Here is a 12,945-nt window from a genome sequence, read left to right on the forward strand (position 1 = left end):
CTGAGGGGAGCGGAGCCATGGCGGGGCGGGCTGAGGGGAGCGGAGGGCGGATCGCGGATCGTGGGGCGGGCTGAGGGGAGCGGAGGGCGGATCGCGGATCGTGGGCTGAGGGGAGCGCAGCCATGGCGGGGCCGCTGTGCCAGGGCTGGGGCCTGGGGGCGGCCCTGCGGAGCCGCGCCGCGCTCCGGCCGCTCGGGCTGCTGGCACCGCCGGCACGGGGGGTGCTGGGGCCGGGAACGGGAACGGCAGCAGGATCGGGAGAGGCGGCGCTGGAGGAGAACCCTTTCTACGGGAAGTACCGGCACAAGATCCAGGAGCTGCGGAGGTGGGCCCTGAGGGAGGCGGCAGGGACGGGGGTGGGCGGGCTGTGTTTTGCGAAGAGGGCATGCCTGCGGAGCTCTTTCTTGAAGGAGAGATGTTCTATTTTAGCTTTTCGCTCTCAGGAGAAACTCGATTAGTTTAGGCCGATTGCCTTGAAAGTCACACGTCAGTGAGAGTCGTCTCCCAAAGCGGTCAGCCTGATAAGAGATTTCATTTTGCGAAAATGAAATTAAAATTTTAAGTTAAGAACATGAATCAGTATCATAGTACACATTTTCAAAGGCCAAATGATGGTAATCACCCAGCTCTGCTCTCCACCTTTGGAAACCACTGGAGCAGGTAAAGAGTATTCCAGCTTTGGAAATCATTGGAGCAAGCAAAGAGTATTCCAACTTACAGTCTTCCGTCATGTTAAAAAGGAGGATTTGAACAGAAAATGAGTATGCAAAAGTTGGTCTTATTTTAGGTGTAAGTCCATCTGCTGTCCAGGCCACAAATCAAAACAGCCCATGGAAGAATCATGGTTTTGAATTTTCCTGATGAAGATGGATTGCCTTACTTAGCAAAATAAATCAATGAAGGAAAAGACTTCACTGACTCACATGGAACGGCTTGGGTTGGAAAGCGCTTTAGAGATCAACCACTTCAACCCTCCTGCCATGGGCAGAAGCAACTTCCACTAGGACAGGTTGCTCTGACCCCCATCCAGCCTGGTCTTGTTGGAATCCAGAGCCAAAAACAAATCCAAAGTCTTGGGTCCTAGGAGATACTGTGCAGCAGCTTTCACTGTTTCTTAACTGTGCATTGGTTTTTCCTGATTATTGTCATGATTAAAAACTTAAGATTATTTAACAGCAAGCTGGAGTGTTTTAGTTACAAGAATTTATGTCCAGTTGGACAAGGAGCAGGGAGTTGGAAGTGGGTGATCTCTATGGGTCCTTTCCAACTGGAGCTGTTCTGTTGTTCTGTTGTATTGTTAACAATCCCTGTCCCAATTCAGGTCCAATCCAGATGTGTTTGAATCCCGGATGGAAAAAAGAAGTGAAGTGAAAAGGCAGCCTGTGGGACATTCCAAACAAGGAGAGTTTATCAGATGCATGGAGGAAAAGGCAAGGCAAACTTCCTTTGTAAATCACATACATCAAACCTATAATGTTATTTTTATGGGATCAGTGTAATGTTACAAACTTGAAGCATCCCTGTTATTAGGAGCCCAGGAATTTCACTGTGTGATGGCTAAAAGCATTGTTCTGTATTCCTGTGTATTGTTTTTTAGACTGCAAATTCCCTGCTTGAAAGCTTAAGTTTAATTCATTCCAGACTAGTTTGGCCAGAGGATTGACACAATCCTGCATTTATCATTTTTTAGCGAATGCAGGGAAACTGTTCAAGAATATTGGATCCAAAATGCATAATAGTTTCCTTTTGACTAATCCTTTCTGGCCTTGAAATTCATAATTCACATTAAGTTTCTAATCTTACTTACTTCACCTAATCAAGCACGTACTTTATTAAAAACACACTGCAGCAATCTCCGAGTATCTTGAGCTCCCAGGCAGGAGTTTTTGTCAGCAGGCAGGTTATGTTGGGCAGGGAGTGCAAATCAGTGGTAGTAAAGCATTAGCTGTGAAACTAAAGAAGAATGTTTTCTTGCAGGCAGAGGGCTTGGGCAGCAAGACATCAAAGGGAGGATTCACAAAGGATAAGGTAAGGGAAATGAGCCCAAGTGGTAGGAGGGGACACGGTGGCAAGGCAAGGGTGTGCATTAACTTGTATTGCTGCAGCCAGTGTTTCAGTGAAGAACACTAATACAGACCTGGTGTTGATTATGCTGCATTTGAGTGTAAGATCTTGGTTTACTGTTGGGATCCCGTTCAACCTTAAAACTCCTGGCACTCTGGGTTTTTATTACTCTGTCCTGTTTCTTTGACACCCTGGAAATTCCTGCCAGTTGGGGCATCTGTTCTGAACATTAAATGGAAAGGGTTAAGCTCCTTTTACAGCATGGAAATACATTTGGAGTGATCAGCCAGCCCAGGGACAAGAGAATTCTCTTTCACATTCTTTTATTTTGGTAAATATTCAGTGTAAATCTGCCAAAGAGCACATCTTCGAGATGGCTGAAGGCAAAAGGCTGCAGCTCCTCTTGCAGCTTCAACAGAGATCTGCACAACTGGAGCCAAGCATGTGCTGTGTCCTGAAAGAATCTATTCAGCCTCAGTGTGTGACTCCACTTCTCAGTGTGTTGCTGCTGTATTTTATTTGGCAATTAAGGGGACTAAGTAACACTATAAATTGAATCAAGTCCCTCTAGGTTGATTTTGTTCTCTGTAATTACATCCATTCATTCTTACAAGGTCAGAGAACTGCCATCATGCCAGATTCTTTATGCTTTCTCTTGCAGACACTTGATTCAATTCTTAATGTTGAGATGGTGAAAGAAAAATCAGCAGAGGAGATAACACAGGTGATGGATTTAAATGGAATAAACTTTGCTTCACATCTGTGCTTAATAGTAATCTAGGTATAAGGATGGAAATTTTACTTAGACTGAAAAATAAAACACAGCTGGGGACGTATATTTGCAAAAAGCATATTCACATGGGTATGCATAGGAGAAGATAGTTTTCTCCATCTAGGTAAGTCCTCCTAGGATGTTCTAGGAGGTACAGGTACACTGGGTATTGCCATCCTGCTGTGGTGAAAAAGACAACAGAGGAGCATCGTGCAAAGACTTGTCTCCTGTTGGAAATGTTTTGTGTGTTCTTTATTAAAAAAAAAAACACCACCACCAAAAAAGCCAACCAAAAGTCATTAGTGTGACTGTTGGGGAAAATGTGAGAAGCACTTCTGATGGTTAATACTGAGCCACCTCTGAGCCCACTGCTGATTTCTGTTACCTGCTTGGAATCTGTCCTTTGGTACATCTGGAACCTTTGGAGAAGTATGTTGCATTAGCAGGAAAGTCAGTCAGGCTTGATTGAAAAATGACTTCCCGAAGTGCTTGCAAAGGTTAGTTGACATTTTAAAGCATTTAACATTACTGCTAAATGCTGGACTTTAACTGCATCTCATCTTCGTTTCCTGCAGATTTGGAATCAGTATTTTTCTGCAAAAGACACCGTTTATGCTGTTATTCCTGTAAGTAGTTCCTCTACAGTTCTGCACTTGAAAAGCCAGCATGCAAAGCTTTCCCTTCCAGCTGAGATTCTGCTGCTTTTAAAAGCAGTCATTAAAGGAAAGTGAGGTTTAAAGAACAAACTTATTTTCTGGGCTGAGTGATTTTATTGCCCCTGACAAAGGCTTTTGTTTTCAGAAATGCCTACCCCTTTTTTTCCTCACTCAGAGGAGTCAATAAATCGAGGACCTTTTTCTGCACACCTGGCTGGAATTTCCAGGCTTATTTCTAATACAAGCATTCAGTACTCTTTCCAAGGCCCTAGTGTTTATTAAGTAGCATTTTTTCTCAGAGTTGCTTTGTTTCTTTGCCTTCTTCCCTGCAGCACACGCAGCTGCCTCAAGGTTAGTGTGGCAGTCCTAGAGCACTTGGCTGGTAACTTGCATGTGGCTAATCACTTAGGACTTACTTTCATACATTTACAATTATTGGCAGCACTGTCTTGAGATTGCGGGGTGTTTCCTGAGATAAGATCATACTTCTTACTCCTGATAACTTTTCCAGATGTTAATTGTTCTTAGTTTGCATTAGGCTGAAGGAGGCTTTTTTCATGTTGGGGATTTCTCTTTTTTCTTCGGGGTCATTCCATGATTGCGATCTCTTAAATCTGTCTTTTCACAAGTGTGTGTTCCTTGAGTTCTTGAAACCTCATTTAGATCTGGGGTCTGATTTGTCATTGTATTTGACCCTTTGAGCTGAATTCAGTGGGAGGCAGTGTTCTAAATGTGTGATGTGCTGTATGCTCTGAAAGGGGAAGTGTGGGATTTTGAAGTCAAGCAGCCTCGTGTTTTGGTTTTCCCAACATATGGATGTTGTGAAAATAGTTTTGACTTGCACTTTTACTGTAGCAGAGGGCCAAAGCCAGAGACTCCAGTTAAAATGATGTAAGTCTTTCATTAGTGGGGCTGGCACTGTGCTTTGTGCACTGTTTTAGGAGGAGTGTTGGAAGCTTTTTAAGACTTCAATGCAAGCCAGATCCCAGGCACATTAGGAAGCAGTTCTTGGTGTCATCGAGGGGAAAAATACCCTTTGTCTTTTGCCAGAAGCTTTTTGTTGGCTGGAAGAAAGGCCTTTTATAATGCTCCCATGCTCAAAAGTACACACAAAGGAATTTCTTGTTGATGAATGGCATATGTTTTCTTTCCTGAACACCTAAGAGTAGATATTAATATAGTGCTGGGAAGCAAAAAAAAAAAAAAAAAAAAAAAAAAAAAAATTAGGCAAAAGATTCAGGGAAACACAGAGAACATGTGGATGAGATTGCCAGGTTTCATCAGGGCTGACCAAGTAGGGTTGTGGTTTTAATTCAAACCTAAGCAGTAAGTATGTTAGTGAGTGTATCTATGGGCTGCATTTTTATACTGAAGAACAGATGACAATGATGTGAATCCACAATTTGGAGCCAGGGATGTGTTGTCTCGCTCAGCTGTTGACGCTACATGATGCAGTGGAGCAATTACTGAAAGAGGATGTAATGTAAGCCTCAGGCTCGGGGCCCCCACAGCCAAGGAATAAAGCTCTGAATCCAAAGATTTTGCTGCTGCATTTTAGAGACAGCCTCATTAAAACAGGTTGCTGATGACTTTAGGTAAATAAGAACTAAATGCAGCTTTCCACACACTCAGTGCCATCTGTCGCCACAGCGGGGCCTTCTCCAGATGGAGGCTGTACCCTCTAAAGGTTAATGAGGTGATTGTGAACAGCTCTGCATCCACCTTTGTGTTATTAAAAATGAACTTCTCTTTCTCCTTCCCCAAAGGCAGACAAGTTTGATTTGATGTGGAAGAGAGCCCAGAACTGTCCATCGGTATGTACAGCAGTACATGGTTGTAGAGCTGTAATGCTTCTCTTCAAAGCCTGATCCATTAACTTCTGACCCTCATGTGTTCATAGCCATTTTATCAGCCTGATTAGTAAAATCCAGGTGTTCAAACACTTGTCCTGGTGCTCAGATAAAGCAGTGCCTATTCATATGTATGAAACAGTTTGATCTAGATAGAAGAAATGGAGGGTTGAGAGAACAGCAGCACAGAATCTCCCAGGGAATGGAGACTTTACTGGGTTGATGGATTAGTCTTACCTACTTCACTTGCCCAGAGCAAGATCAAATGTATCTGTCTTCCCAAGCTACTTGGAGATTGAGAAGTTATTTATAGCCTGAAGTGCATTTCTGTATGGTGCACTGGCATTCAGCCAGGTATCCTGCAAGATTTTCTGCTCCCATGTTGTCCTTCCCTTGGTGTGGGAAATCAAGCAAGTCTGTACCCTGGAGCAGGATAGGCTGTAAATGTCTAGAGAGAAGATGCTTGCAGCCTGTCCTGGAGCAGCTGATAAAATGACAGGATTCTGCTCCTTACCTTGTATTTGACCATTTCTGCTGTTTTCTAGGTGAGAACAAAAAAGTCAGAGTCTGAATGTTCTCCATTCTCCTTTGCTTTTTATATCTCAAAATACTGATAAAAGTATTTGTCAATATATTTGTTAATGAATTAATACTGAGAGGTTCATTCTACTTTATTATGTGCTTTGAAGTCTGGTTCTTGCTGTCACTTGTGGTGGGGCAAAGAAACTTTTTTCTGTTGTGGTTCTGTCACTAAAGCACTACTGCTGGAGGCCAGTGTGACATAGACATCATTTTGTTCTGTGTAAGGGAAAATTGGTTGGTTTGTTTGTTTTTATCATTTCTCTGCAGTTTCTGTATGCTTTGCCAAGAAAAGAAGGCTATGAGTTCTTCGTGGGGCAGTGGTCTGGAACAGAATTACACTTCACTTCCCTGATAAATGTTCAGGTGACTGTTTGAGATAAAAAGTTAAAAATTGACTTAGGATCTCAAAATCGATAATAACAACATATTGCAATATATGATATTTACTAAATACATATTGCAATATATGGTATTTACTAAATAGTTTAGCCAACAGGTTGTCTAGCTTAACTTGAAAGGAATTATCATGACAAAAGCTGTTATTAATTAAGGTTTAATTGTACATTAGTTACAGGTAAATTAGTTGGGTATTGTGTCTCTCTAGTGTAGAGGAGAATGAGGTAGAAGTTCAGTAGTCTGAAAACATGAGCAAGAGCCAAGCTTTTTAGAACTATTTGTGCAAGCTACTTAAAATAGCACTAGATGCTGTAAGATGAACTATCTTCCTAAAAATTGTGAGTTTTTTAAGTGCAAAATGGTCTTTAGTCAAGGAAAAAAACCCAACCTAACTCTGCAAGCCCTTGTTTTCTGTAAATACCAAGAATAATGAACTTCTAATTAGAACTGACCCTTAAGCCCTGGGAAGTAACTGCCTCTGTGGCAGTTAATGCTCAAAGTTTTCTTATCAAGCACCCAAATCTGCAGAGGAGTGAAGGTTTTTGTGGGATACTGACAGGTTTCTTTCTCTCCTTCAGACCCAAGGTGAAACTGCTCCAAGCCAGTTGGTCTTGTACCATTATCCTGATCTGCAAAAGGAGAAAGGGATAGTACTAATGACAGCAGAAATGGACTCCAAGTTCTTGGTGAGAGAAGTCTGCTCATTGGCTTCCTTCATTTTATGCTGCAACTCCTCTTACAGTTTTGAAGTAAAATCAAATTACAGTGAAGCCTTTCAAAGACCCTTTGCCAAAGAATGGTCTCACTGTCTTTCTTTAACCTGATGTACTTAAGGCCAGGGAAAGCCGGAAGGGAATCATCAATCTTTGGTGATACAAGTTTATGCATTCTTTTTTTTTTTTTTTTTTTTTTTTTTTTTTTTTTTTTTTTTTTTAATTTGGGTATTACAGTTGATCGTTGAAAAAGGACAGATCTTCTGTTTTTCTTACTTACAGAAGCAAATGTAAATGAAATCTGTTACCACCTGCAAACAAGTTAAAACAATGTTTTGAAGCTTAATCCTGTTTGTCAAAGCAGGAGACTCCAGAATTGTGTGTTCAGTTTGTGCACACCTGGTCTCTTTCCCTCTCTGTGGGCACACCGTTATTGGCATAACTGTACCAGTGCCTGGACTGGTGGAACAGACGATTAAAATATCCCTCCTCTCGTCGACCTCCTGACACCCCTTCTGAAACAATGAGTGGAGTAATTGGTAATGCTTTTCTTTTTCCCTGTTGGATCTCAGAGCAAACAGTCAATCTTTGCAAGTAGGTCAGCTGTAAGAATGGAACAATGAGGATTTGGTGCCTCTTGGAGTGGGCAGGGATCACAAAAGACACCCTTGACCTCTGAGGCAGATGCACAGCAGGAGGGTTGCTAAAACACGCGGTGTTGAAGGGTTTAAGTAGGTCAGGAGCCACAGGGAGCTGGTTTGTTAAGAGATTTTCTGAACTCAGGTGACTTGGAGTTGAGCCACGTGGTGAGGAGGACCGTGGCACTTCTCCAGTGGGACGCTGGCACAGGCCGATGCTAACAGCTCTGTTCTCACTCCCAGGTGGTCCATGATGCCCAGTGCTTGGCCAACCAGGTGCAGCTGTTCTATGCCACAGAGCACTCCCAGACCTACGAATTAGTGGAGACCTTCAACCACAGATCCAGTGAATTTAAATACATGTCAGTTATAGCAGAGCTTGAGCAGAGTGGGCTTGGAAGAGAACTGAGACCCGGGCAGGCTTCTGACAAGTCATAGAGCCTGGCCTGTACTGAAAGGAGCCAGCAGCAGGCAGGGGAGCAGGCACGCACCCCTCACAGGAGGGGTGGTCCAGTGTTTTCCGTTTTACAACTTGGATTTGGCCACAGAAAGAGTCTGCAGACTTCCTGGGAGAGCGACTGTCAAGTCTGTCTGGCACTGATGCAAGATTAGGACTTGGGCCATTTGAACAACAGTAACTAATTGCCAAACAATGGAGCCCAGTACTTCAGTGTAACTTCATCAGAAAGAGCCATTTTCCCTGTCCTGTAACTTCCTGCTGCCTGCTGGATTGTGGAAACCTGAAATAAACTGACAGAAGGGGAACTATGTAATGGGCTGTACTGACATCAGGAAAGAGGTGACAACCAGTGTTTCTTCTCAGTAAATGCATTTTAAATGCCCTCCACCATTACAATTGCACGGTTCAGTGCTTTTTAATCTGTGTGGAATTCATACAGGCTTGTCCATCAAGAAGAAAGAATAGGAGCAGTGGTCTAAGACAGACAGACAGCTCTTTGTTTCTTTGTGAGGTTTCTTGCATAGATGCATATTGTGGTCTGAGCTTTTCTCAGGATTAAAAAAACAAGAGTCACTAGATTTGATCTGTGTGTTTTCTGCTTCTTTATTGATATATTAATTGTATTCTGTTGTGATATTTCTGTCTTTGAGATGTTTTTGAGCAGTATGAACATGCTGGGGTTTTTTTTTTAGTGTATTTTTAATAGTGTAGGGGAATTACTGCCTGTTTTACAGGATTATTCTTTTAGGCTGGCATCTAGTCAGCCAGCGCATAAATGGCATTTGAAGGAACAAAAAATAACTCTTGTTCCCACTTCAGGAAAGGCACTATCCATAATAAAGATGGACTGGCATAATGACAGAGAGAGTCACCAGCCAGCTTCTTGTTTGTCAGATGAAAAAAATGTCTTGGTATGAGCATGCAGAGCTGCTTCAACACAGCAGTGTTGGTAAGAGCCTGGCTTTACAGTCTGCAGCAGACTGGGGCTTTTAAACCTGCCCCCAGGAAAAGAATCCCAAAACTGGTGCTTTGAGCTTCTCTTGTGTTCCTTCCCAGCAGAGGCAGGCAGCACATCCATGGACAAGGACACTGCACAGTGTGATGTGCAGCCTGTGGGGGTTACCAGCACTGCCACCAGGGCACAGGGACACAGGACAGCCAGGAGCTTCCAGGAGCAACACGGAAATACTTGTCATACACCCCCAGCACTAACTCATCCTTAGCACTAATCATCCCTGTCAGCCTGCTGGAGCTGGCAAGCACTCATTCCCTCCTTTGCCAGAGAAGGGGGGACAGAAGGATCTGCAGTTTGTTCTCTGTTGGAGGGCAAGGCTGGTATCATTGTCTTCGTTAACCACACCCTGACAGGAAGCTGTGATGAGTTAGGAAGGTTTCTTGCAGCACCTTTTTGCCATGCAGTTGTAGGATCCCGTTGCTGTAATGCCCACGGTCACTCTGTACCTCCTCAGCCCATTCTTTGCACTCCATGGCCTTTGAAAGGTCCCTTCCAACCCAGCCCATTCTCTGGTTTTATGCTGAGCACTAAAGCTACGCAGGGCAGTTTTATGTTGAGGTCTATTTTATCACCAGCTCTTAGGTGTTACGTGTGAACTCTTGTCCCTTCAGGAAATTGCAGGATGTTTCTAGAAGAGGCAGAACTTCTCTTGGGGCCTTGCTGAAAGGAGATGGTCTCGCTCCCTGGCAATGTCTTTTGGTTTCTGTTCACTGAGTGTGTACAGAGCAGGGGAATAATCAATCAGAGGAGGCGTGGATAGGGCTGTGATAATCTGAACAGCAAATCACCTTTATTAAAAGGCCTTTCTACTTCTGGTTTATGGTGTTTGTGCTGCATTTATCATTTTTCCTTAGCTGATAGGAGGGCTGCTTTGAGTAATTATTCACTACCTGCTTTGAAGAAGTCGAAGTTCCTGCATTCATTTTTAATACAGCTATAATGTAACATCCTTGAGAGTGAAATCTAAGGTTTCCAAATCTACACCACAGCCTCTTTCTGAGCATAAAAGATCAAATTCTCAGGTATAACGCTGTAGCTATCACTACCTGTAATTTGGAGAAGTATTTTTTTCAACCCATCATACTGTACTAAGGTAGCAGAGACTCCACTTTCTTAATACAGGACAAGCCAATTCTTTATTCACATAGCTTTATACAGCTTTCACAGACTGTTGTTTCGTGTGCAACACCTGTTGGCTGCTAGTTTTCTTATTACTTCATTTTTTGGTCAGAGGATGATTTGTGTGTACGTGCTAAGATTCAGGTCGCTTACATCTTTCCTTTACGGGTTCTCAAGGAACAGATCTTACTGTTTACACAGATGCACTTATTTTTCAACCCAAGAACAGGTGGTTGTGTGGCTCGGCCCGGCACAGCCCTCCCGGGGCTGCTGCATCCCCGTCTCCCCCAAACACCCGCGGTAGAAAAGCAGAGGGGGAAAAGCATCACAAAAAACCCCCCACCTCTAAAGACCGCATGTAGCGAGAGGGGGAAAAACACCGAAAACATACAGAAAAGGTTCAAAAGGCCTTTTCGCTACTTTGTGTAGTCGCTGCTTGAATTTCCTTTCGCTGCGGGCTGCTCGTTCCCGGCTTTGTGCATTCCGTCTCTCCAGTCCCGGCTCGGCTTAGCCCGTCTCCTTTTTCGCCGCAGGCTCGGCCCTCGCCCCCCGCTATCGCCTCGGGTCATATCATCAGATATTTATTGGTAGAAGTCAGCCGAGACTCCATTTTCTTCACGCAGAAAAAGCCAATTCTTTATTCACATCACTTCTTTTATACGGTTTTCGCAGACCTCGTGTGCTACACCTCTTAGCTGGTAGTTTTCTTAGGATTTCATTTTTTTCGTCAGAAGGTGATTTGTGTGTATGATTCGGGTTGTTTACATTTTCCCTTTATGGGTTCTCAAGGAACAAATCTTATTTTTTACACAGATGCACTTATTTTTCAACCCAAGAATAGGTTGTTTTAACGAACCTTTCATACCAAGATTGTTTTTGCAGGGGAACTTGCAAATTGCTTAACTACACTTAGGAGATGACAGGCTAGCTATTCATTTAATAGACCAGGCCTGATTTTATGAGGCCTTTCTTTTATAATTCTTCTGTCACACCACCGTCATGTGATTTCTTTCCCTACAATAAGAACTTCTCTGGGCCTTTAAAAAAGGCAGAAATGGCCAGTGATGAGCCTGAAGCTGGGATGAAGACCCATAATAAAAAGGTCTAATAGAATCTCTAAGTCTAATCCTCTGCCCCACTGAATGACTGTGAGGAGGAGTAACTCATCTGAAGAACCGACCCTACAAACCGCCCTTACTGCAGAAACCAGCGGGGATTTGTGGCTGTGCGGCTTCTCCAGTGCCTGGGATGCGCTTGTGCGTGAGCTGTGCTGCCTGGCACAGCCATGGCACAGGCTGAGCGTGGGCACTGCGAGCTGCAGAGTGGACACAGACCCCCGGGGCTGGCTGGCTTTGTGCAAATGAGCAGCTGCGCTGGTTTTAAGCCACTAAAAACTCGCATAGAATTTGTAGGATTTGATGCCCTTAGGATCTGTGCTGAGCCTTAGGGCTGGTGAAAAATAACATGGGGGAGAGAGGTAACAGAGGGAGAAGGTGGCTGTGGGATTCATGTGCCATCCAGCCACTAGAGGGAAGGTTTGTCTCCTGATTCTGAGCTCTGGGCGCACACACAGCTTGCCTGAGCCTGTCTGCTCAGCTTTGTGAACTTTGTGAGTTGTGTGCTGAGAACCATAGAGATGCTCAGGCTGCTCCTGTATAGTCCATAACGAGCTGGGCTGCGCTGAGTTCAGCTCATGGTTCCACCAGCTTCGTGTCCCAGATCCCACCTGAGCTGCCTTGGGGAGAGACAAACACCCTGCAGTAGTTTCCCAGCATGTTTTACTGATTGCCAGTCCTCTTTGGGCCAGGATCTTCCCAAGATGGATGTGTCTGGTTTTAGTAGCTGTCAAATGGGCACACTCAGGGAGAATTCAGGCCACATTCGGTGGCTCCATGTAAACTTCAGCCCCTGCAGCATCCTGCAGCAAGGACTTGCTGGCTGAAGCAGGAGCTGTAGGAGCCCCCTCAGTGCTGGCTGTGGTCTGCCTCCAGCTGGAGGAGAGCCCAGGACCGGGATGTGGCAGGAATTGCCGCTAGGAGTGGTGGAGCAAGTTTTGCAGGCAGAAGCTCTTTGTTACCAACATCTCAAACCTCTGGCTTGCCCACCCACCCCTGTCACCCTGGGGAGATAAACCCAGAGCCCGTCCTGCTCCCAGGGAGGAAGGTGGCAGTCAAAGCAATCAAGGAAGTGCAGATTGATGGACAATGTTCTCACCCTCCCTTAAAATGATGACTCCGGTGCTTTTTCATCTGTGCCTGGCTTTTTTCCCTGTGCCTTAGAAAATGGCTTGGCTCCAGTGCCCTCTGATCCACGGCTGAAGTTCTCACTCCCTGTCTCTGAGTTTGCGCAGGACGTGGTGGAGCAGAGCAGGGGAACTGACTGTTCCCGATGCTGCATAGCTGAGGCAAACTTTTCTGGACACGTCCTACTCTCCTCTGGGAATAACCAGAGCAAACCCACTGCTCCCTTTGCTTTGTTTTCTGGTCTGCACGGGCACTCACAGCCTTCCAGCCCTGCCTGGGAACAAGCATCTCCCCGGCTGCTGAAGCGGCTGTGCCCGTGAGGTGCCGTGCAGGGCTTTGTGTGAGAGCCCAGCGCAGCGGTGGGGGCTGCCAGGGGGCTCCCCCCGGTGCAGCCACGTCCTGGCAAGCCTTGAGAAGCTGCTTCGCTGTCCTGGGCC

At 44.8% G+C, this 12,945-nt stretch overlaps 1 protein-coding gene across 2 annotated transcripts; it reads left to right on the forward strand.

Annotated features, from left to right (window-relative positions):
- The first annotated feature begins 122 nt into the window (after positions 1-122).
- Positions 123-8,992, forward strand: ATPAF1 (ATP synthase mitochondrial F1 complex assembly factor 1). Of its 2 annotated transcripts, XR_005702236.1 has the most exons (10): positions 123-325; positions 1,322-1,430; positions 1,978-2,028; positions 2,726-2,788; positions 3,412-3,462; positions 5,259-5,306; positions 6,192-6,287; positions 6,899-7,006; positions 7,398-7,572; positions 7,915-8,052. XR_005702236.1 is itself a non-coding variant. In XM_040073403.1 (9 exons), the coding sequence occupies exons 1-9, from the start codon at positions 123-125 to the stop codon at positions 8,107-8,109; spliced, it is 924 nt and encodes a 307-aa protein (XP_039929337.1). In that variant the 3' UTR covers positions 8,110-8,992. The 2 variants fall into 2 exon arrangements, 1 of the variants encoding a protein (XP_039929337.1); XM_040073403.1 differs by lacking the exon at positions 7,398-7,572 and having other exon boundaries at positions 7,915-8,992.
- The last annotated feature ends 3,953 nt before the right edge of the window (positions 8,993-12,945 follow it).

The sequence above is a fragment of the Hirundo rustica genome, chromosome 9 (genome assembly GCF_015227805.2).
Source record: "Hirundo rustica isolate bHirRus1 chromosome 9, bHirRus1.pri.v3, whole genome shotgun sequence".
Lineage (NCBI taxonomy): Eukaryota > Metazoa > Chordata > Aves > Passeriformes > Hirundinidae > Hirundo > Hirundo rustica.